Source organism: Nelumbo lutea, chromosome 2, assembly GCF_056320005.1.
Source record: "Nelumbo lutea isolate HS-2025 chromosome 2, American lotus-T2T, whole genome shotgun sequence".
Lineage (NCBI taxonomy): Eukaryota > Viridiplantae > Streptophyta > Magnoliopsida > Proteales > Nelumbonaceae > Nelumbo > Nelumbo lutea.
The window spans coordinates 60,489,471-60,515,762 of record NC_142685.1 but is presented as its reverse complement, the minus strand read 5'-3'; the positions used below and the strand labels follow the sequence as shown (position 1 = coordinate 60,515,762).

Here is a 26,292-nt window from a genome sequence, read left to right as displayed (position 1 = left end):
GTATGTTATTTGATCTTCCTCTGATTTGTTGATTTCTACTAGAGGTAGGTGGATCCACTCTGCTCCGGTTCTTACTTTAGAAGTATTGGCTTTAAGAAAAGGCCAGTGGAAGTTGTAGGTGTAGGGGCCCCTCAAATAATAGTAGAATCAGATTCCCAAGAGTTGATAAAAACAACCTCTCTTGGGAGACAAAGTTTTCATAGCAAAATTGGGCCAGTGCTATAAGATATCCAAGACTTAGCTGGTTGATTTCAATCAACTTTGTCTAGATTAGAAGGACCACTAATCAAATTGCTCACAAAATTGCTGTCTTTTGTTTTAGTGAAGATAGTTGGCATGGTTGCATAGCTTTAGGACCTCCTTGGTTGGAGAATTTAGTCTTAGAGGAAAGTATTCCCTGAATCTTCTTGTATTATTGTCTTTTCTGTTTAATACATATATATATATATATATATATATATATATATATATATATATATATATATATATATATATATATATATTTGTTTTGTAGCACCAAATCTCTTGTACCTAGGATCCAACAGGAGAGAGAGAGAGAGAGATTGGTTGGTTGGTTGATTGATTGATTGATATATGATATTAGAAACTTGTGCTAGGCAAAATGATTTTTTGTTTTAGTATAATGAATATCAAAGGAATCATAATTATTTGGCTATTATTCATAAAGGAATAAAATAATGTTTATTAGAAAAATATAAGAACAGAATGAAAGTTTAGAGAACTGCAACTTGGGTGTAATTGGGGTGGGTTAGGTTGGGTTGAGGTCAACCATATAAGGCCTAAACCAACCCAAGCTGTTGAACCCCACATCAAATTCTCTACTTCCTTTTGTGAAGTGTTCTTATTTCCTAGATTTAAGGGTTAAGGTCAATTAAGTTTAATTTTAACACCTAAGCGACATAGTTATCATGCTTTAAAAAATTGTTTCTATAACTCAAATGTGTTAATATACATATATCATTCATTTATACATGCACAGGGGTGCTCATGGTTCAGTTAACCAAACCATGATTTACTTTTTGAAACCAAATTGATACTAAGTTCAATTCGAATTTTCAGCTTTTTTATTTTGGTTTTTGTTGAGCACCTCTATACATAAATATATATATATAGGTACTCATGTAATATTTGTATATACATATAATATGAACTCAATTCAGGCTTGGATTGGGTTGGGTTACCAAAACCACAACCTAATCCAACCCAAAGTTAAATCGAGCCCATAATTTTCAACTCTAATCATAACCCAAAATTCAATCCGACCCAACCCAACTTTTTGAGGTCGGGTTTATGGTGGCCATTCCGGTCCAAGTTGCAGCCTTAACTATAACTCCCATGTCCATAATCACTCTCAATAAAGCAATTAAATAAAAGAAAAAATAAAACTTTTGCCCCTATAAAAAAAGAGGAAATGGTCCCATTCACGGTGATGACAAGGCCACGCCTCCTGAATTTTTTTATAATTTTTAATTGGTGGCTTTTATATGATTATATCCATCGTGAATAGGACCATTTCCTCAAGAACACAAAAGTCTTAACTCTAGTTGAAACTTTTGCTCCTATTTAAAAAAAAGGAAATGATCTTGAATTCAATGTGATTGAAAAGGCCAGGCTTCTAAATATTTTGTACTTTTCTGATGAGGTGGTTTCAACATCCACCCTCAACCGAATAGGACCCTTTCCAATTATCTATATATATATATATATATATATATATATATATATATATATATATATATATATATAAAAGGAGAAAAAGTCAATTTGAACAATAAAATATCCTATCACTAGCATTATTAATGGGTTGGGTCTAGGTCAGTCTCCAATAATCGGGACAAAATCATAGACCCATAATAATTTTAATAAAAATTATAGACAAATACTAAATTATTTATATGTTAATAAATTAAATATTTTTAGTTAATATATATTATCTTATACATTATCTATCAAATTTATCATTTTAAATATAAAGCATGATAAAATTATAAAAAATAAGAAAGCATTATATATATAATAAAATAATCGGTTTTGGGTCTGAATCGGTTTGAAACAAGCAAAAATAAAATAAAATAAAATAAAACAATAAAACCAACCCAATTATTAATTGAGGCAAAACCGTAAAGTCAAAACCATTATAATTGAATCTATCAAATAAACCCAATCCATTGACAACCTTACCTGTCACTAGTGGGAGCAAATTGAAATTGTGTCTATATAAAGCAGAGAATACTCACAAGGTTGGACATGTTGAACTCAAATAATCTATAGTGCACCTCTCAAAGCTCTTCGTGAGGGTTCATATAATGAAATGCACGCCTGGGTGCCAACTCTTCTGCTTCATGTTATTCCTCATTTTGATGAGAGTTTGGGCTTCCCAAGCTGCAGCTCACAATCTCCAGGAGATATCTATGTTGGAGAGGCACGAGCAATGGATGGCTCGTTATGGTGATACTGTTTTGAGGGAGAGGCGTTTATTCAGACTCAGTTTGGAAGGAGTATAAATATAAATTTGTAAATGCAAAACCTTGTATTTTATATGTATTTGCACATTACATATCTGTATTTGTAATCTTACCAAACTGAGTCTCAAGGTATTCAGGGACAATGTGGAGTGATCGAATCAAGCTTCAACATGGCTGCAAATAGATCATATAAGCTAAGCATCAACAAATTTGCAGATAAAACCAACGAAGAGTTCAGGGCGTCTCATACTGGGTACAAGAGATTTGCACAACCATCATGGGTATATATATGGCCAAGGGTCTCTTACCACAGGTCTCATACAAAGTCTTTCCTTCTCTTCTTTACACATGAAATATTAAAAACCCTATTATGTCTTAATTTTCTCAATTGAAATATATTATTATTCTTTTTTTAATAAAATCATTCTTAATCCCCCCCCCCCTCTTTCTCTTCAAGAACATCTCCCTTCCTCCCATTAAATTCTTATTTCCTTTTAAGGTTAATTTTGGGAGTGCTTATTTAAAAAATAAGTGTTTTTGAGCATTTGATGAAAATCACTTATTTTAAATAGGGGTAATAAGTATAGGTATTTTTCAAAATGATGTGGTGGGCCAAAAAAGACCCCAAAGGAAATAAGTGTTTATTCTCAAACACAAATAAGTACTTATTGGTGTGGTCCCAGCCCAAATATTCCCAAACTTAACTTAAATGTGTTTAAAGCTCTTTTGATCCTGTCTAATAAAACACAGGTATAAATTAGATGAATAGTGGGGTTAACGGCCAACCCTGAACGAACCTTGAACATGGGACCTTGGCCTAGAACCAATTTGTGTATAAACTCTAAACTTAAATTTACCAACCCAAACCTATCCAAATTTCTATTCAATTCATAAATTAGTATGGCCTTCCTTACTAGTAATCATATATTATTGGCTTATATGGTTCATGAAGTTAACACACACCCATTATCAAATTAAATGCAGACTCCTTACTAGTAATCATCTAATAATTAGCTCTCTCCTAGCAAGATCTAATAGACTGTGACACCGCCGGTCAAAACCAGGGATGCAGCGGTGGTTTCGTGGACAGCGCTTCCAATTCATCCAACAACACGGCCTCGCCACTGAAGCCAGCTACCCATACAAGCAAGCTCAAGGTGTCGACGACCGAAAGAGTCGACTTTGCCGGCAGCTACGATCAGTGGATACGAAGTCTCCTCCCGGCAGACGATGAGATGGCGTTGCTGAAGGTTGTTTCCAATCAACCAGTTCCGGTCGGGATAGATTCAAGTGGCTTTGATTTCCAATTCTACTCAAGCGGCATCTTCGCTGGGGAGTGTGGAACCAACATAGACCATGTTGTGACTGTGGTTACCTATGGGACAAGCAATATTGGCACCAAGTATTGATTGGTGAAGAATTCATGGGGTACTAGTTGGGGGGAAGGAGGGTATGTCAGAATGGAGAGAGATGTTGCTGCCAAGGAAGGCCTCTGTGCCATCGCCATGGAACCCTCCTATCCTATTGATTGTCTAATAGTTCAAAAAGAGTTTGGATCTCTTCCTCACCATGGATCAAAGTTTCGATATGATATACCTCGTATCAAGTGTATCTATTTTATCTTTCTGAACAAGTGTATTGGCAATCCATTCTTTTTTAAAATAATATATAACTATATTTAAAACTAAAACTTAAAAAAAAAAAAAAAAACTAAGGGAAAGGGGGGTTTTGTTCAAACTTCAAAGTGTCAATACACCTCTGCTGATATACAGAGGTGTATTACACCGATACTTTGAACCATGCTCTTCACACCATGTTCCAGCCGCACATCGGGAACATTTCCTATACTTGCATGTTTTTATTCATAGGAGATGTTTTCAATGCACGGTGGGATGTGTTGTGAGGCCAATGTGAGGTGCGCTCTGTGAGGACTAAATCCCAATTCGTTCAAAGAAATAATAGGATACTTCATGCTTTATGTTTTTATTCATGTACTTGCTTTACACATGGTAATGTCGGATAATAATAGTAATAATCTCAATCTTTTTTATCAGGATTCATGTAACAATGACAAGTAATTAAATCATGGTGTACCAAATTTGTTGTCTTTAAATTTTGTATTTCATTTATATCATTAGACTGCATTTGCTTGCCATCGATACAAACGTCAAACCAGGGTATTTATGTACCCTAGTTCAGATTTGTGAGTGTTTGTTTGCCATACAAAAATGCAACGATTAAGGATGTAAGAATGTCTTTTCTAACATATTCGTATCATGAGGAGAATGCATTATTGTATCCATTTTTTTTATACAAAATTATATTTTTCGTTTATTCCGCCGATTGAGTGTGAGAGGGACCACCGTACAGCCTTTTGCATCGATTTGAAACAAACAAGAAAAGAACAAAATGGAATTGCAACCATGAACCATTTTGCATCTATGAACCGAAAAAGAGTACATATTTATGTTTGTATTACAAACAAATGCAATCTTCATAAAAAAAAATAATTTTTATCTATCATATTTATTTTTGTTTAATATGACAAATATACAATATTAGAGAGTCCAATTGTTTTAATTAATTCTTTGTTTTTTATATTATTTTTTAATCCATATCCATACAAGAATGTCCACCTCACATGATCTTTCCTTTAGATTAATCATTTATCTTTTTTCCATGTAAGCCACCTGCATCAATTTGAAGACAAAGAGACATTTTGAAGAAGCATAATTAGGGTGCATTAAGTCGTTGAAAGGTTACAAACTAGTGTTGTCTATGGACCTGATTTGGTCCAATCCAATCCGATCCAGAATGAGTCCATTAAAGATGGACCAGGTCCAACCAAATCTGATGAATAATACTCTAGACCATTTTAGACCGATCCAATCAATGCCTGGACCATCCAATCTGTTCAAATTGGTTTTAATTTAAATTAGTTCCAATCCAAATCAGGTCTATTGACACCAGTGTTCTTATCTTTTATTAATGGACTAGATATTGATTCAATCTGACCCAATCCAATATAAATCCATTATGGATAGGCCTAGCCCAACCCAATCCAAAATATACTTTGGACCATACTGGTCCAATTCAATATGTCTTATTGGTCTGTCCAATCCATCCAAAATGATTTTGATTTAAACGATTCCAACCAAAACCGGTCATGCTTGTGATACTCAAATTATAACATAAAAAATTCATGAGGATACTCAAAATGAAATATGCATATGCTTTAAAGGCTCGATGATTCTAGGGGTGCAAGTCAGGCAGGTTGGGCCGGGTTTATGGTCAACCCAGGCGCGACCCTAAAATTTGGGCTTAAGGCCCAAGCCTGGACCGGGACCTAGGTCAAGCCCGATTTTTCCAACCCAAGCCTAGCATGTACTGTAATTTGATGCACTCGGGTCAGGCTCAGGTTGGTCAATAAGCCTATTCTAACCGTTTACTCTGAAGTTTAGAGAACTAAACATTTCTTCTTTCCCCGTCTCTCTTTTGTTCGTTGTCCGCCGTTTAGAAGTTTGCTAGGGGTGACCCCCCTCCTCTCTCTGTTTCCAGAGAGGCTTACTCTCAAGATCTCTCGGTGTTTTCTTTTCCTTTCGATGCTTTGTTTGTTTTTCTGTTCGTTTCTTTGTTTTTTTTTCTTTGTCCTTTTGTTCTCTTTTTTCCCCTATTCCCATATGTTAGTTTGTTCTCTATTTCTGTGCTTCATCTATTTTCTTGTTTCCCCTGTTCCCATATGTTAGTTTGTTCTCTATTTCTATGCTTCATCTGTTTTCTTGTTACTTTTCTGTTCTCCTTTTGTTCTCCTTTTCTCCCTTTACCCATCTGTTCGTTTGTTCCTTTATCTCTCCTTGTTACCTCTGTTTCTCTCATCTTCCTTGTTTTCTATGTTTGCTTTCTTTCTGTGGACATTTTGATATGGAGTCCTTGCTCTAGTCTCCTTTCTGTGAAAATCACTAGTGGAAATTGCCACTTGTTTTGCCTTCTCTAACGCCTTGGAAGGCAATTACAATTCTTCGGCATCCAGAATGGCAGTGACAGTGCTTCAACGTCCTGATGGAAATTTTAGTTCTCTAGCATTTCGGATGGTAGTTACTGCTTTTCGGAGTTGTGGATGGACGTTACAGATCTCCGGCGTTCTTTGGATGGCAACTCGTAGTCAACAGTTCTCCAGTGTGTTGGGTGACAGTTACAGATGATGTTGTCATTTGGGTTGGAGTGGTTGGAAGTTACAGATCATAGCTTGTGGTTTTGTAACATCGTCTGTTAGTTTTCGTTTTAGTTGGAAACGGCTCTGCTTTCCAGTTATGGTGGTTTGGAGTTGTACTTATCCACTTCTGTGGGTGATGATAAGTCACCTTGCTTTGGTTGCAGAAGTTCTTCCGGTTCTCCTGCATCCATCTCTTTGTTTTGTTCTTCTTGAGAATTTGTCTCTAAGCTTTACTTGGCCTTGTTGGCATCTCTTTGTATCAATCTCTTGAATGAATGAAACATGATTGAAGCCTTCAAAAATAATATAGGTAAATATGCATACAAATGTATGTATATACATATGCAAAATTTTTGTATATACGCCTATGTAAATATAAATCTCTATAGTTGGGCCAGGCCTGGGCTACCTAAGGGATAGGCCAGGGCCCGGCCCGAAAAATAGAAATCCCAACTTCTTGGACCCGAGCCCAGCCCATATAAATTTTAGGCTGGGCCGGTTCGGGCTCGGGCTACGCCCGCCCAAGTTGGACCCCTAGATGATTCCATTTTCGCTTGTAGTCTTATGTCTTACTATTACTAATCACATGTAACAATAAAAGGAGTAGGATTTGCTCTCAATAAATAATAAACTTAATAAAATTGGAATGGCCAGTTCCAATTTCAACCGTTGGATTGAGCATAATTGGAATCCCATTTCCGTTTGAGGGAATTGCCATTCCCTCCCCCTCCCCTCCGTTAGAATTGAGATCCGATTCCAAGTGTTTTAGTTCCAATTCCAACTGCGAACCGAACAGACCTTTAATGTTGAGTTGAGGATAGATGGAGCCCAAGTGGATACCTCATGCAGCCTCTATCATGATGGTGAAGAATCCCTTGAGGGGATTATGGCAATGAAAAATCTCATTGCTCTGTAACCGAGGATGAATTGGTTGGCTTCTCAGTTCTCCCATGGGATTATGGGCGGATTGGCATCCTGATTGGTTGATAAATAATTGTTTTTCATTCCGGGTGGGAATGGATAATCCAAAACGTTCGGAGTGCCTCTCTTCTTTTGCTCTTTATGGCAGGTGTGGCGAATGGCGATGTGAGAACATACTAGCCCAAGGCATTTTCTCCATAACTAGCTATTAACATCCTCTTTAACAAACCCTCATAAATCACAACGAAACGAGGAATTAGCTGATCCATTTGATTGAGAAATACTTAGAGCTTCTTCTCACGGCTTAGTGACATTATGATGACTGATGAGCCTCTGACCTAGAGGCATTCTGATTTGCAAGGATACAGTCAATAGCTCCCATGTAATCTCTAAGAAGTAAGCACCTTCAACTTCAGAACCCAGTAAGAATTCTACCACATGTTACTCTATCCCAATTTTCGCAACCCAAACCAGACTCTACCTCAACCCGCAGGGTCAATAAGTTTACCTACCCATTAGTCAAAAACTTGCATGTTCCTAGATAAGACTACCAACAATCTAATTCTGGGAAATAAACCAAAATTCAGCTAGGCCTGATCAAAATATGTCTTTATTTCATCTGGGTTTTCTTTACTGAAAAATCAGAAAAATCAGGTTTTTCACTGTATGGCATGATATCATCATTTTTCATTTCGTTAACAGTACAAAAAAACATGAATAGAAAGGGAAGGAGATAGTTTCCCAAGATTTCCAATGATCTATCCATCAATGGACAAGGAAGCCTTCAACTGATCAACAACATGTGGCAATAGTTGGATGCTTCCTTGGATTGCTTCCTCAACACATGACTCCAAATCATTCATTGCCCCCGTCTTTATCTGTTTAAGCTTTGCGGCCTCAAACTTGTCTTGGCAAACCATTAAAGACCTGTTCAGCCTTTCCTGTGCCATAAGAATCACAAATCACTTAATCTCTGTAATCTGTGGAGACAGCAGTTAAGCATAGTAATCACATACCTCTTATAACCACAGGATTTACATTACATGCATATTGAAACTGACGGACGTATTTCTTGGTCAAAAGGTAAAAAGAAAAGAAAAAAAAAACTGAGGGTTCCACTTATAGACTTCAAGCTTTGAGTAGATTATTTCACTGTATGGATTGTATATGATAATATGAACCCATTACTGCTAGTGAAATTATGTAACACAAGCTTGACCCATTCCCTCCCTCCAAGTATAAACTGTAGAGAACATTAATGTGGTCCCCACTATGTTATTTATGTGGTCCCCACTGTTGTTTGCTTATTTATGATGGTAGTTAGTTTCAGTTAGTAGTTATTATTTCTTTTTGCCATGTAAGCAGTAGGGGTAATTCAGCCCTTTTACCCTTTATTTGATTATTAATATAACAGTTGAGTGGGGCGACAATTCTAGTCAACCACACTCTTTCTGAATTCTCCTCTTCGTGTTCTTCTCTTCTTCTCTCTTTCTCAATCTGTTTTTCTTTGCTTATTACACATTATACCTAGGACTGATTGCAGTCCTACTCGACTACTATCATGGAAGAAATGATTTCGATTCAAACCTCCCACTAATAAATAGGACTAGATGTTGCTTAAGATTAAACAATTTGAGAGAGAGAGAGAGAGAGATACCAATAGGCAAAACAATTTTGATAGGATCCATATACACCCAAATCTAGTCCAGTTATTGAAACTTCAAATCCATATCTGAAATGTCAGACTTGGATTAGATTCAGATTTAATCTGAAACGGCTTTGCTGTTACGTACATACATGATAATATCTTAACAGGACTTGGATTTTAATCAGATCAGATGAGGTCAAATCCACATCTGATCAAATTGTTAAATGGATGCTGGCTTTGAGATCTGAATCCAAAATAATGGATCAGGTCAGGTTTTCTCTATGCATCCTACATTTTTGCAATAGAATTGAATTTTCAGAAGAATTTTGGTGGGGAACTGCCCCTAAAGGACAAATTTCAAGTCCTTTATTATTCTCTATGCACAAAGAAAAATTACTCACCCATTGTGTCAACTGTTCCAAGCAAGGATTAGTCTAGGATACAGATATAAGGAGTGGTTTAAGAGGTTTTGAAATTTCAGATGTTCTCACTTGTTGAATCCTTCAAGAGTGTATTCCTTGAAGCTTCTAATAAAATTTGGACTGTTAATCTTACTGGTCCATTCACTTGTGCTTCTTTAGGATTTGTAGTTGGAGATGCTCCATGTTAAAATCAATACTTGCAAGAACCTTCAAAAGAAAAGGTTCAATTAGCATCTCTAACCTCACATTTGTTTTTCTTTATAGAGCAATTGTGAAACTATATTTGACCTACTAATCTCTTTGCCCATTTGTATCCTGTAATCATTCATGGAGAGTGGGAAACAAGAGAGAGAGAAAGAGAAGGAAAGGGAGATACAATTGAGAGAAAAAGAAAAACTATCTCTAGCTGCCGCCAGTTCACTATTTATATTAACTTAATAAAATTGAATAGAAATTACAAGTATGCCCCTGGCAGAACACCCTAGAAACAAACTAATAAAGAAAAAAGGAAAAATAACTAACTGACAGTATCTTAAGAGGATAACCTACTAACAGCAACTATAAAGTAACAATTAAATAAGCCTTACAACACTCCCCCTCAAGTTGGGCTGAATATGTCTATCATGCCCAGCTTGTCACATAACTCATTGTGCCGCGAGTATGGAAGCCCTTTTGTGAGGACATCAGCAAGTTGTTCCTTGGAGTTGACAAAACGGATGCAAATTTCTCTTTTTTCCAATTTTTCCCTTATGAAGTGTTTGTCCACCTCAATGTGCTTGGTCCTCTCATGTAGGACAGGGTTGTTGGCGATGTTTATTGCTGCCTTGTTGTCACAGTAAAGAGACATAGGATTATGAACAACAACTCCAAGCTCCCCTAGAAGATTCTTTAGCCAAAGGACTTCCCCATGTGCCATAGCTCTATATTCAGCTTCAGTGCTTGACCTTGCTACCACACTTTGTTTCTTGCTTTTCCAGGTCACTAGGTTTCCTCCCACAAATGTGCAATACCCACTCGTGGACTTTCTGTCATCCACAGCACCTGCCAAATCAGCGTCTGTAAAGACTTCCACCTTTAGATGATTTTGTTTACTAAATAGTAGACCTGTTCCGGGATATTTTTTCAAGTATCTAAGAACTCTCTCTGCTGCCTCCATGTGTGGTTTCTCAGAAGAGTGCATGAATTGGCTTAGAACCCCAACTGAATAGGCAATGTCTGGACGGGTCAGGACAAATAAATCAGTTTTCCCACTAACCTTTGGAACTGTTTCACATCTTTCAGAGGTTCATCATCACAATCACCCAACTTGTGGTCAACATCCATGGGAGTATCTACTGGCCTTGCACCTAATTTGTTTGTGTCCTGTAATAGATCAAGGGTGTATTTCCTTTGAGAGATAAAGATACCCTTTTCTGAGCGGGCGACTTCAATCCCAAGGAAATACTTCAGAGGACCTAGATCTTTCACTTCAAATTTAGATGCAAGGAATTGTTTCAATTTTTGTATTTCTGAACTCCAACTTCCTGTAATGATGATATCATCCACATACACTATCAATACAGCAACCTGTTCCTAACATCTCTTCACAAAGAGTGTATGATCAGGCTGACATTGTTTGAAGCCCATCTGCTGAACTGCCATGTGAAACTTACTGAACCAAGCTCTGGGAGATTGTTTTAAGCCACAAAGAGACTTTCGCAGCTTGCACACCTTATTTTCACTTCCCTTGGCATAGAACCCAGGGGGTTGAACCATGTATACTTCCTCCTCTAAGTCACCATTCAGAAAAGCATTCTTTATGTCCAATTGATGCAATTCTCAATCAAGATTAGCAACTAATGACAGGAGAATCCTAATTGAGTTCATCTTAGCTACTGGAGCAAAAGTCTCATCATAGTCAACCCCATACACGTGTGTGTACCCCTTTGGCTACTAATCTTGCTTTGTACCTTTCAACTGTTCCGTATGCCTTGTGTTTAACCGTAAACACCCATTTACACTCCACGGGGTCTTTTCCCTTTGGAAGACCCAACAATTCCCCAAGTTTGATTTTTGTGAAAAGCATTAATCTCCTCCTTCATGGCATCTGTCCATCCGGGGCATTTTAAAGCTTCTGCAACGTTTCTGGGAACAGGGATGCAATCAACTGTAGATAGGAAGGCTCAGTATGAGGGGGAAATGTGATCATAGGAGACAAAATGGGTCATGGGGTGTTTGGTAGTGCACGACCTGACTCCCTTTCGTTGAGCAATAGGAATGTCAAGGTCATCCACAGTAGGAATAGGGGTATCAGTAGGTGCAACACGGATTGGACTTACCTCCTGGGAGTCTAATGGTGTTGTTTGCTCAATGTTTGGCTGCTCCACATCTCTATCACATTGTTGATCTCTACGGCGTGTACATTGGAAGACACGAAAGGGAGCAAGGTCCGGAATAGATGGAAGAGATACTTGGCGGACCTGAACCTGCTTCTCCTCTTCCACACTACTACTCCTCCTAAGGAAAAACAGGGAAGAATGGCTCAGATTCAAAGGACACATCCATAGACACAAAAAACTTATGACTAACGGGATCAAAGCACCAATACCCTTTTTGAGAGGAGGGATACCCCAGAAAGATACAAGGAATGAACCGAGGGTCTAACTTACCTCCAGATGGAGACAAATCATGGACAAAGGCACGGCAACCAAAGACTCTCATGAGAGTGGAAAATAAAGGGGACTGAGGGTACAATAACTGATGAAGAGCCATGAAGTTCAACACTTTGGAGGGCATGCAATTGATGCCATAAGCAGTTGCAAGTATAACATCCACCCAAAACCTTTTTGAAACATTCATGTGTAACATCATCCCGCGAGCTACCTCAAGGAGGTGTCTGTTTTTTCTTTCTGCAGCACCATTTTGTTGTAGTGTTCTGGCGCATGAGCTCCTATGAATAGATCCGTGGGAGACAAAGAACTCATTGAGCTCACCATGGAAGTATTCTTTTGCATTGTCGGATTGGAAGATTTGTATTTCAACATGGAACTACGTAAATACCATCCTCTGGAAGTCTTTCACAATCTTTGGAACTTTGTCTCTACTACGCATAGGAAATTGTATAGCGAGAGTAATCATCGATCAATGTGATAAAGTACTTATATCTGCCCTCAAAGATTACATTAATAGGCCCCCATACATCAGAATACACAACATGAAAATGAACAATTGATCTTTTATTACTTGAGTGAAAAGTTGTTCTACATTGTTTGCTCAACTGACACGTTTGACACTGGAACTCTGACACTGAACATGACTTAAATAAAACTGGAAACAAAGACTTTACTATTTCAAAAGAAACATGACCTAAACGACTATGCCACAAAAAAAAAATTGACTCTTATTTGACTGACTATGCGACTATGAGGATGACACCGAGAGACCAACTTTGTTGTCGAGAATGTAGAGACCATCCACTAGGCTCCCTCTACCAATTGTCCTCCCAGAAATTAGGTATTGAAAAACACATGAGCCAAGAAAAAATGTTACACTATAGTTTAAAGAGCTTGTGATACTACTAATTGAAAGCAAATTTATAGGAAGTTGAGGGACATGCAATACACATTTCAGGTTAAGGCCATGGGGAAGAGATATTGATCATTGGCCTGCAATAGAAAAAAATGAGCCATCTGCAAGTCTCACTCTATCCCTTCCTGACAAAAGGCTATAAGTCTGAAACAAGTTCGGCTTACCTGTCATGTGGTTGGAGGCCCTTGAATCAATGATCCAAAGGGAACCCGTGGGAGTGACATGGAATGCAAAAGCCGTATTACCTGATGTAGATGCAAATGAAGTAGGAGTACCAGTGACTGAGTTATCCATTTGTCACAAAGCCCTACCATAAGACTCCAGGTGTTCTTTGAAGGAATTCATTATATCTTCCTTGGGGTCAGAATTATTAAGGTGGTCCCAAGTAGTACCGGCAACCTGAGTATCTTGGGTTGCCACATGTGTTGTGTTCACCTTCTTCTGACATTGACCTTTACCCTGTTCTTGGTTCTTCATTGCCCACTTGGGTTTCCCATGGATGTCCCAACATGTGTCACATGTATGTCGTGAACGCCGATAGTGGGTACAAAACAACTTTGTCTTTATCATCAGTCTTCTTCGTGTCACTTTTCTTCCCCGTGGAGTTATTATTCATCGCAGCCAAAGCAACTTATTGCTCCCCCTCAACTGTAACCATCACACTCCGCCTACTTTCTTCTGATTGAACAAGGGAGTATACCTCGTGAACCGATGACAACTCTTTGTTTCCTAGGATCTGAACCCTCAAAGGTTCATAGGCAGGGTTCAGTCCCAACAAGAAGGCAAACACACATTGCTGAGAGACCAACTTCCTGTAGGCCTTAGCATCATCATCATGTTTCCACTCTATAGCCTGATAATGATCCAATTCTTTCCATATGGAGGTAAGGGCTGAATAATATGAAGACAAACTACGGTTTCCCTGTTTACAGGTTGAAGATTCAGCTTGTAACTGGTAAACCTTGGCATAATGCCTTTGCTCAGAATAGGTAGTTTTGGCCTGTTTCCATATCTCACTAGCGGTGTCTGCCCACATAAAGTTCTTCTTCACATCAGCTTCCATGGCTGCAAGGAGCCAAGACATCACCATACTGTTTTCTTGGTCCCACCTATCATGCTCAGTTGTCTCACCCTTGGGTTCTTTCACCCTTCCATTTATGTAACCAGCTTTTCCCCTTGCCGTTACATAAAGTTTTACACTTTTAGCCCACTCCAGGTAGTTTAGACCATTTAAAGGGGTAATTGGCATGGGAAACATCATGTTTTCACCTCTCATACCAGCTGTGTTGCGGGTCAGTGTAACCCCCGATGAAGTTGATTCATAATTTTCCATAGAATACTACTGAAAACAATCCAAATCCCACACAACTACACAACAACCACAAGCAGAATACCAACCCTCAAGAAATTTACCTTTGGGATGTGAGGAAGAAAACAAGAAACTGTTGAAATCAACCCTGTGATGGTTCAGTCATTAAACCAGCCCGGTAATCAATTCACCACAATCAAAGCAGACGTTACTATCAGTCTAACTACAGTCCATACAGTCTAACAATCCAGCATCCAAACGAATGTATGGAACCAAGGAATAAGGCCTTCATACCATTGGCCAAAAAAAGACAAAAACAAGAGCACACCTGTCCAGCACCTATACGAAGGTGCCAACCAGAAATCGACTTCACAGCATCGAACAGAGAAGAAAGGGAGTCTCTATCAGCATCACCCTTCTTCGATTAGGGTTTCCTTGATATTACGACCAAGGAAGAACCCACAGGAGGTGCTGCCAGTAATCTGCTAAGGTTTCTCTATCTTCCACGTCCAAGAATTTAAAGAAGGAAAAAAGGCGAAGCAGGTTCCAAATAGGAGGGACCGGAATTCTTTTACAACCCAAAAACTTGCTCCGATACCATGTAATCATTCATGGAGAGTGGGAGATGAGAGAGAGAGAAAGAGAAGGAAAGAGAGATACGATTGAGAGAAAAAGAAAAACTATCTCTGGCTGCTGCCAGTTCACTATTTATATTAACTTAATAAAAAAGAATAGAAATTACAAGTATGCCCCTGGCGGCACACCCTAGAAACAAACTAATAAGGAAAAAAGGAAAAGTAACTAACTGACAGTATCTTAAGAGGACAACCTACTAACAGCAACTATAAAGTAACAATTAAATAAGCCTTACAAAATATCCAACATTCATTTCTTTTCTTTGTGTTGTTGTAGGTGCACTCCTTTGAGGAATAGAAGAAGTTTGTTGAACACCTCTGTTTTTTTTCTCTCCACCTAAGAAGAGAAGTAAAAGTATGTGGAGATGCACTTGGGTATCTATCCTGTTTAGTGCATGGTAGGGTCAACCTAAAACTGGACTAACCCAACTTGATTTCAAGTTGGATTGTGTTAAGGCCTCAGGAAACTCAACTCTAGGATATCCCCCTATTATGGCCCTATTTGATTTCACTTAGAATGAGCACTTGTTAAACTTATTTTAAGTGTTGGGACCTCACACTAAGTGGTAAAGAAGTACTTATGTGTGTTTAGTAAAAAAGTCACCAAGAAGTATTTTTTAAAAAAGTACTTATAAAAAGGTGACATAAGAGTTGTTTTTTTTTCAAAACTTCTTGGAGAAGTGCTTTTTCAAATCGATGGGACGATTCAGTCCCTAAATATTTTTTAATACCGGTTTTACCCCCATGCGAGGGTTTTCTTCCCTCTCCTATTCGAATAGGACAGACGCAGAGGGTGGTGAACTCAGTTACAAGTCCACCAACGAAGATCAACGGTGCAAAAAAAAGCCGACAAACCTGTTGTTTTGCCATTTTGACTCTTTTTGTGCACATTTTTTTTGGTTTGAAGCACTTTGAAGGGTTTTTTTTAACGCCTGAAACCTCTCTTCTCCCTGTTCACAGATCTGTGATTGAGCGAGTTTAATGGCGACACCCCACCGCCAGCCACTCCTTCGTTCGCCTAAACTCCTCCTCTCCATGTTTGATGTTATTTTTTTTGTTTTTCTAGGTGACTATTTGTCTGATTCATTTTTTTCAGATTTTTCAAGTGAGAAATCCGAAACATTTGTGCTTTTTTTTTTGCATCATTTATGTGATGGTTTCTATGCACGAGTAGTTTTTTATTTGCATTTTTTTGTTGAAAATCATGCCAAAAATATGCTGAAATATGTGGGTTACAGATTTTTTGTATGAATAATTAGTTAAATGTTTATATTTTTTCTTGATTTGTGATTGCATTTTTCTTTATTTTTGATATGTATAGTTGTGATGCTTTTTATATTTTATTGTGATTAGTATTTCGTTAAATGTTTACATGTATTCTTGATTTGTCATTGCATTTTTCTTTATTTTTTATATGAATATTTGTTATGTTTTGTATATGTTGTTGTGATTAATAATTAGTTAAATGTTTGAATTTTTTTTTTGAAAACTTGTGATTGCATTTTTTTATTTGTTTAGTGTAATGGTGAAGCTTTGTTAGTAAATATTATTTGGTAATGTTAAATTCACATTGCATTTTTTCATGATTTTTTTTTTCGGTGATGTTTTTACTTTTTTTTTTTGAATAACCCAAATTTTCCTATTTTACTTGTTTAAATTCCCATTGGTATTGGTGATATTTTTTGTGTTTTTTTCTTTTGTTGATTTATTATTAATATGTATAGTTAATATTATTCTATTTTATTTTTTATATAGGATATTGGTGGTGTTTTTTATATTTTCTTGAATAATCCGAATTTTCATTTATTGCATTATTATTAATATGTATTATCCTATTTTATTTTTTAAATAGGATATTGGTGGTGTTTTTATATTTCATTGAATAATACGAATTTTCACTTATTGCATTCTTATTAATGTGTACAATAAATTTTATCCTATTTTATTTTTTAAATTCCCATTGGTATTGGTGAACTTTTTTTTTGCTTTTTTTGAATAATCTGAATTTTCATTTGTTGATTTATTATTAATATGTATAGTTAATATTATCCTATTTTTTTTAAATTCCCATTGGTATTGGTGATCTTTTTTGTGTTTTTTTTGAATAATCCGAATTTTCATTTGTTGATTTATTATTAATATCATAATTGTATAGTTAATATTATCCTTTGTTTTAAATTCTCATTGTTATTTTATTATCATTACTAACATAATTATTATTACATTAATAATTATAACTTGTAGGTTATGGCTAGTAGTCAAGGGAAAAATGGGGGGTGGGGAGATCCCAGGCTACTTGGACTCCCGAACTGCAAAAAAAATTGGGTTGACTTCTGCTTGCAACAAGTCATTGCCAGCCACCGAACCAAGACTACCATGGATAGACAAGGATGGGCAAATGTGATTTAGGAGTTCAACAGGATAACAGGGAAAAACTACACCCAAAAACAAATGAAGAATCACTGGAGTGTAGTAAAGAATGCATGAAAGATATTCCATAAACTGTCGACCTATACCGGTTCAGGTTGGGATCCAATGAATGAAACATTCACTGTTGGGGATGACTTTTGGGATGACTATCTGAAGGTATGGTATAATTTAGCATTTTAATACAATAAACATGTAGGTTAATCATTTTGTTAGGCAGAACCTTACATAGTTATGTCCTTGTGTGATAGGCATACCCTGATGCGGCACAATTTAGACACAAGGGTCTTCCCCATGCGGCAGATTTGGACATCATATTTGGTGGTATAGTTGCCCACAGTTACGATAGTTGGGCACCGAATGAGGGTGCACTACGGAGGTGGTACCGTTAACCCAACCGACTCTAGATAACGACCGAATGGATGAGGAATTACACCATGAGTGCATCCGAAACAATGCAGGAGGCTAGAATGGCCCTAGCTACACTCATATAGAGTTATCCCTAGAGACATAAGGGGGAGTAGCAGCTCTACCAGGAGAAAGAAGATAACGGGTGCTATATGGATCAACAAGAATTTGGAAAGAATTGCTTCTACATGTGAGCTAACAACTGCTCATAGAGTTGGCAAGGACACGAGGCTAAGCTCTATGGAACGTTGCATGAACCTCCTGAGTGAGATCCCTAAGATTGAGGAGGGGAGTCCTATATTCATGTTTGCTAGTCTCCAATTCATGAAGGGTGAATTTCATGACTTGTTTATTGCAATCTCCTGCCTTGCGATTGAAGATGATTAAAGAGTTATACGAGCATTCCGATAGAGTATGAAACTTGTTTGCACTAATCTGTGTTTTGTTTTTTTGTCGTAGACTTGAGAACTTGAGTACTCTTTATTTTGATAAGTATGTCTTAGGATTACTATTGCTGGACTTAATTTACGTTTTAATGTTAATTAAGTGTGTGCTTTTTATTTTTTTGCATTTATTTTTTTATTTTTGATCATCAAAGGAAACTTTTATTTGAAATTAGATTTAAGAAGTTTTACAACAATGTGTATGGAACAAGAAGTCCCACACGAATACATATTTCTGTCCCTTTTACAATGCAGCCCAAAACAATTGTTGCCTCAAAGCCCCTTGTTTAGCAAGATAATCAGCTAGCCCATTTGCACTCCTAACCCATTTGAATTATACTTCTATCTCCCTTGCAACCTTTTCCACTTCCCATATCACTTGTTTGAAGGTCCACGGAATAGTTCTATTGTTATTAGCCCAAGAGATGATCACCTTGGAATCCCCTTCAACCTCAATTTGCCTCATTCCTAGTTGCTTGGCTATCTTCAATCCTTGTAGCAATGCCATTACCTCAGGCTTTTAGAGAGTTGCCCATGCCAATAAGTCCAGAGAATAATGCTAATATCCTCCCATCAGAATTTCTGATTACTCCCTCGATACCTGACAATCCCAAATTCCCAAATGAACTTTCATCAAAATTCAGCTTAATTCTGTTACCATTTGGAGGTTTCCATTCCAACCTTACTCTCTCTTTCACTCTTGAAGATTGTGCTACTTTTGTCCATGATCTTATAATGTCTGTGATTGAGAACTCTTGGAATATATGCAAAGAACTTACCCAATGTGCTACTTTAACTTTGAATTTGTCAATCACCTCCTCCGTGGTTCTACTCTTTTCCAAGAATATTCTGTTATTCCTTTCTTCCCATATCACCCAACAAATAATTGCCTTTGTAGCTTTCCACATAACCTTCCCTCTTTTCTTTGATTTCCTCAAAAAGTCACGGTTAAAAAGACCTACCACATCTTGAGGGGAAACCCACCTGCAACCAAAGAGAATACAAAAAGAATCCCAAACATGATGCACAAAAGAACAAGATAAAAAAAAAGGTGTGTCAAGGTCTCACCACTTTCCTTACAAAGGGAGCACATGTGAGGAGAAAGGCAAGCAAAATGCCTTTTTTCTGCAGCATATCACACATATTAACCTTACCAAGGAAAATTTCCCAACAGAAGGCTTGAATTTTTGGGGGGATAGGCTTACTCCAAATTTCTTTTACAGGGAAGTCCCCAGCCGGGTTGCTAGGTGAGGCAAGGACATTAAAGAAAGAGGAACAAGAGGAGGCCATCTATGGAGCCTTTCCAAATTCTGGAATCTTCCAACGACGGGTCCAAAAGGACTTGTCCTAGAATATCCAACAAGTGAATTAAAGATGCACATTCATTTTCCCTCAGGCCCCTTCTAAAACCCAGATTCCAATTGATCCCACTTGGGCCAAGATTACCCAAAAGACTTATTGTTTTCCCTTTCAAGTTTGACAAAGAGTATAGGTCAGGAGAAAGGTCTTTGAGTGGACTATCTCCCACACAAAGATCTTCCCAGAAACAAACTTTATTGCCCTAGCCCACATCAAACCGAATGGAATTAAGGAAAGATGGGTAAATTTCATGGATAGCTTTCCAAGGAGAACAAGAGGATACATGAGGGGCGACTTTTGCATCCCAACCATTCCCATCCAAACCATGGATACTCACAATGACTTTGTGCTACAGTCTATCTCTCTCAAAAGGGAACCTCCACAACCATTTCCCTAGCAGAGCTGAGTTCCTAAGTGAAATATTTCCTATTCCCAAACCCCCTTTATCCTTGGGCTTTCTAACTTGATCCCAATTTATCAGGTGATCCTTCCTCTCCTCTCCTGGATCCCAAAAGAAATCTCTCATGTATTTTTCTAACCTCCTTGCCGCTCTACAGGGTATTCTAAAGGTTGAGAGGAAGTAAACAGGGAGGTTTGCCAACGTAGCTCTGATCAATGTTATCCTTCCACCAAGAAAGATGTAATTCCTCCTCCAAAGAGCTAGTTTCCTAGCAAATCTTTCAATGACTGGCTTCCAAAAATCTTCTGACCTAGGATTACCCCAAATAGCTAGTTGGTTTTTTTTTTTTTTTTGCATTTATGTCTTCCATTCTATGATTATAAATTTTGTTTGTCTTTATTAAATTGCATGATAGTGTAAGAGATGGCTACCGATAAGGAAACCGAAACAAAGACTGAGATAGTATCGAATACCGAGTCAGATTCCAATAGTAGCTTACCTTACAATGGGGTGATGGACACCGAAGAGGAATTGGAGTGCATTATGGAGGTTGACTCTGAGGTGAGTGAGTTTTACTATGATACTTGGGTTCACAAAGAACCCAAACACACCATGGACTACACTAGAGTTGTGTACACACAATCTCTCCTAGAAGTATTTTGTGAAAAATGTATCTTGAAAGTGCTTTCTAGAAGTATTTTGTGAAAACTACTCCTTAAAAGCATTTTCTAGAAGTATTTTGTGAAAATTGCATCTTGAAAGTGCCTTCTAAAAGTATTTTGTGAAAACTGCTCCTTATAAGCACTTTCTAAAAGTATTTTGTGAAAATTGCACCTTGAAAGTGCTATCAGGAAGTATTTTGTGAAAACTACTCCTTAAAAGCACTTTCTGGAAGTATTTTGTGAAAATTAATCATTGAAAGTGCTTTCTAGAAGTATTTATTATTTGTTATTATATAATAATAATATTATTATTATTATTGAAAGTGCTTTCTATTATTATTATTATTATTATTATTATCTACGTGTGGGCCCACGTGGGCTCTCATGTGTCATGATGTGGTGATGTGGAAAGCGTTCATTGAAATGTATAATATAATTATGTGAAAAGCATTATTTATATGTATGAGTGAAGTGAGGGCTAAAAATGTCATTTATGTCAATATAAGCACTTGTGGGGAAAGTAGCTCACCAAACATCCCCACCCCAATAAATGCTTAAAAAGCACAATAAGTGATTTGGCAAGTGGGTCACCAAACAGCCTTATATGGTTGTTAAAATAAGCACTTACTATAAGCACTTGTGCAACAAGTGCTTATTTTAACAACCACTTAATCACCAAACATAACCTAAGTATTATTAAATGTTTAGATAATTCTAGTTATTGAGGACTCGATGTTTAGTTCAGTAGAAATTTGTCACCATAGAAAATGTTTTTATATCCTAAAAGGAGGTAATTTACTCCTAATAGTCATATGTGATAGGCTTGTCTACCAAACGATAAATTTGCCTACCAAGAAGAGATTAAATGGAAGCAACAGGCTTGGATTACATGGCTTAAAGAGGGTGGCCAGAAATACCAAACTCTTCCATCATATCATGGATGCAAGTTGATGAAAGAATTCCTTAAAAAGGCTAATGGTGGACTGTCACATGGTGTAGGAAGAAAGCAGATTAAAATATACCATTTTTAAATTCTGTTTTGATCTCCATAAGGAAAGATGAGCTGATAGACCCAAACTGGACATACTGGAACTTGCCACATTATCTGCTATGTGCCAAGTGCTAACCAAGCTGAGGAATTGGAAATTTGATTTGTGGGAGGTAAATGCTGCCATTAATGAAATCGAGAGGGATAAAGGAAAAATATATAAAACGACAGGCTATATTATTCACCAAGGAAAAGTACATAGAAGTGCAACACATGGACAGAGGGTATGAATTAACATGTAAAAGAACATTCTACACATTAGTCTAGAGGATCACCAAGAAAACTCAAAGGGGGGAAAAAGACAATGGAGCAGGAGCATACAGTTTCCAAATGTGAGAAGCTCCTATGTTTCATAGGAAAAATAGTTTCCTAATCAGGTTAAGTAGGGAGCTTTGTTTTTTGATAAATAACGATTCATTAAAAGAAAACTCCAAACTGCCTCAGCAACAGGCCAAAAATGTTGATTTGGCCTACCCTATCATGGGCACATGTTGATTTCGCACATCCAAAGCATCCAGCATGTAAAAAACCTTCTAGATTGACCAGATGCTTAATCCCTGAATCTAAATTAATCCTATACATTTATACCTTTTGGAGATATAAAGGAAAAACCATGATTTAAACAAAAAATCTAACAAAAAGCAGTTGTGAAACATCCAAGAAACCACAAAATTAACACTGCTAAGCCAATGTAGAGGTGTGAAACAGGTTCAAAAGGTATGAAACAGACCGAAGACAATGCAAAATAGATCTGAAACAGAGAGAAACACACCCAGAACTAGAAAATCCAAAGCAACTGTACTAATCTGGAGGATCTACAATCAGGAGTGTAAGAGAACTTATCAGTTTGAGAGTGTGGAACATTGTAACAACACTGTCCTTGAATCTAATTTCACCTTCTCTTGGATAATATCCACAGTGCTTGGGTTTGTCAACCAAATTCCAGGATTCAACAATCTAGGTCAATGAATTGCACCTCTCACAGAATTGGAGTGGTGTTTTAAGCTTTCATTCATCCATGGAGTCATCCAAGGAAGAAACCTAAATAGAATCCAATGGGTTATGTGGTTTCTACTTCACCACCACCCACCAAAAAAAAGCCAAGAATCTTGCAACTCGTAACCGCCTGCCCGCCCACATAGTATAGCACAATGTGACATAGTGCGGCATGGGCAGGTGGGCAGGCACAAGTGATAGCTAGACCTAAGCCTGACTGTGTTTCGGGCCGGGCTCGGGATTTGTCAAAAAAGCCCGGCCCGGCCCGACTCAGTATTATATATTTTATAAAATATATAATATGTATTTTATATATTATATAAAATATATAAATAATATAATATTTATTAAAATATATATTTATAATTTAATATATATATATATTTTTTTTATTCTTTTCTTTATAATTTCAATCTCTCTCTCTCTCTCTATTCAGCTGCTTCAACATTAATAATAATAATAGTATAGGTTAAATTTCGGACCCAGGCCCAGGCTCGGGCTTCGGGCTTTTTATGAGGGTCGGGCTCGGGCCCAAGTTGTAGGCCCGATGGTCGGGCCGGGCTCGGGCTCGGGCCTTAAAAAAAATTGTTAATACACAGTAAAAGCCCAGCCCGAGCCCGGCCCGGCCCGGCCCATGAACAGGTCTAGTGATAGCCCAGCCTAGCCCAACTTGTGCATGGGCATGTGTGTCATTTTCCATTTATTTTTCTTTGTTATTTATTTGCTTTTCTGTTTCAGGTGTAATAATGAAATTTCAGTTCTCTTATAATTAAAGAAAAGTGGGGCGGCACTTTGAGATTTATTTCTGTTCAATCTCAACTTGCTTTGAGCACTCATTCTTCAACTTCTTCTCCTACTTCAGCCTGGACTGGATCTGGATTCTTGCTAGGTTTTTTAGCATCCTTATTTATTTTATTCTTGTTCTAATATCAAGTAAGAATCATTCCCATGTCCACAGATTCCAAGAAAAGTACAAAAGGAAAAAGCTACTTTATAGTTTTATACAAAACAAATAAAATTTATTAAATATTTGAATTCCATGAAATTCAAGGAAAAAACTAAATTTCTTAATACATTACCTTGTGTCAATGACTTTCAAACAAATATCAGTTGTTTGAAGTCCTAATTTCTTTTATATAATTTTCCCTAGAAGAAAAGTCTTATTGTGGACATGGAGCAAGACTGAGAGAGAAAGTGGGATGAGAAACTCAGTGTGTATGGCATGAGGGGAGAGAGATGGAAAAGGATGTATCTCCCAACCCAAAGTCCAAACTGCTATATAAGGAAGACCAAGTCCTGATGACATAACTTTACTAGGCATCTAAGACAATAACAAAACTGAAACCTAAAACTCTGGAGCATCATGGTAAAAATTTATGATTACACTCTAATGAGCATTTTCCACTAAAAAACTGCAGTTTAGGGAAGCCCTTACACCTATAACTCTGGTTGAAAGACAAGAACTACATATACAATATATCCTTGAGTTTCTATGTACATGCCTATATGTATAAATGCATATTACGGTGTCTGCTTCCTTGCGTAATCTACCATCTAGGAAACTTGACAATCACAAATAAGTAAAATCATACCAACATGCAACCAGGGCTTTGCTTACTTATATAAGAGAGATACTTATACAAGAGAGAGAGGACACTTGGGGAAGATAACTTCTTGAAGTGATTATATAAATCCAATAACATGTACACATATGCCTGTGCTAGAAAAAAAGTGCCCCCTCCCCCCTCTCAAAAACATATTAACACAAAACAAGGAGTACTGCGTTCAGGAAATTCTAAGGTCAACATCAAATGATATACCATTCTGTATATTTATCACTTCTCCTTTTTTTCCTCGAAGTTAACAATTCTTGCATTTCTCTAAATGGTTGAAGTGGGTCATTGCTAGTCTAGTTTTTAAAATGGTTTTGTTTGAACAATAAGATCAAATCCTAAATGCGAATAAAAGTGTAAAATTAAAAATAAAAATAAAAATAAAAAAGATACAGCTTTTTTTGCATCTCTAATGGCTAAGTTCATCTGAGCCTTATCCTGATATTTGGGGTTGGCTACATTAACCCCGTTCTGCGATTCTAATCTTTCTCGACTTCAGTATGAAACATCAATTACTCAACATTCTTGTTTCAGTAATTGATCATTACAACAGTACGCTAATCCATAATCAACAATCTTAAAGAAATAGATATCAAATAAAGCAAGTGACCATGACTAAATGCAGAGAAGAAGACGATAATCTGCAATCATAGCAACAAAGGGCAAGTTAATATATTTAGCACGTCTCAACTCCCAACGAAAATATCCTAATAAAAAAGAAGTGAACTGGTTATATATCCCCAGGAGGAAGAAAAAGGAAACTAACTTGAAACTTGGCCATCTCATTCTCAACCATGTTTTGGGCATTAAGAACTGGAACGCTACAATTTTCCACGCAGTGGTTTATCTCTTCTTGTGTTCGTCTCCTCTCGAAGCATTCATATGCACATTTGAAATACGCTTTCTGAAATCGCCATTCAGACAATTTGTTGAATTAAAAATATAAAAAAAAAAAAACAAGTCCATCAAATAACAAGGGGAAAACGATGAGACGAACAGAAAAGAACCTGAAGGGTGAAATTAACATGGTCCTGTATTCCAGACAGTTGGGCTTGAGCTGCCGCATTCACTTCGTTGAGTTTACGCTTCAATCTCTCTGAAACTATTCGCTCCTCAGCTGCTGCTACGTGATTCATCTCTCTCTGTCGGGAGACAAACTGAACGCAGAAGTGCAGAACAGAAGGAGGTTTTGGGTTCAAATGGACACTTCCGCCATCTGCTGTGAACACTGAACAATATCAAAAATATTAGGGTAAATATTTTTCTCCTGAGCTTACTTAATGTAATTTCTGACAGTTTCGGTTCAGTACCTTAATTTATCTTGAGCCGATGAAAGCGGGCAAATTTACCAAAATACCCATTTTTAACCATTTGAACAGTAAATTGGTTTCTAAATTTGCCCTTTCCTATTACCTTGGCAATAAAATTCATAAAATATGTGTTTTTTATTCAATTTCTATATAGTTTGTTAGATTATATATATATATATATATTAATTTTTATAAATTTTATTTATTTCTTACATTTTCTACTTTTTATTGAAATATATATCTTTAAATTTTAATCATTTTCTTTGTTTCTTTTAATTTTTCTTTTTTACTTGAAATGTATGTTTTTTTTTTATTTTGAAGATTTTACCATTTTATGTTTCTTTTCTAAAATTCTGATTTTTATTTAAATATATTATTGAGAAAAACACATTATCATTTTTGTTGAAAATTTGTTTTTTTTTTCT

At 36.9% G+C, this 26,292-nt stretch overlaps 1 protein-coding gene and 1 pseudogene across 1 annotated transcript; one reads left to right on the top strand and one right to left on the bottom strand.

Annotated features, from left to right (window-relative positions):
• The first annotated feature begins 2,656 nt into the window (after positions 1 to 2,656).
• Positions 2,657 to 6,688, top strand: LOC148871045 (vignain pseudogene; annotated as a pseudogene).
• A 1,526-nt stretch (positions 6,689 to 8,214) lies between these two features.
• LOC148871044 (uncharacterized) lies at positions 8,215 to 25,851 on the bottom strand. The gene is made up of 3 exons (XM_088972374.1): positions 25,565 to 25,851; positions 25,324 to 25,461; positions 8,215 to 8,561 (listed from the first exon to the last, which is right to left on the bottom strand). The coding sequence occupies exons 1-3, from the start codon at positions 25,691 to 25,693 to the stop codon at positions 8,379 to 8,381; spliced, it is 450 nt and encodes a 149-aa protein (XP_088828500.1). The 5' UTR covers positions 25,694 to 25,851; the 3' UTR covers positions 8,215 to 8,378.
• Between the last annotated feature and the right edge of the window lie 441 nt (positions 25,852 to 26,292).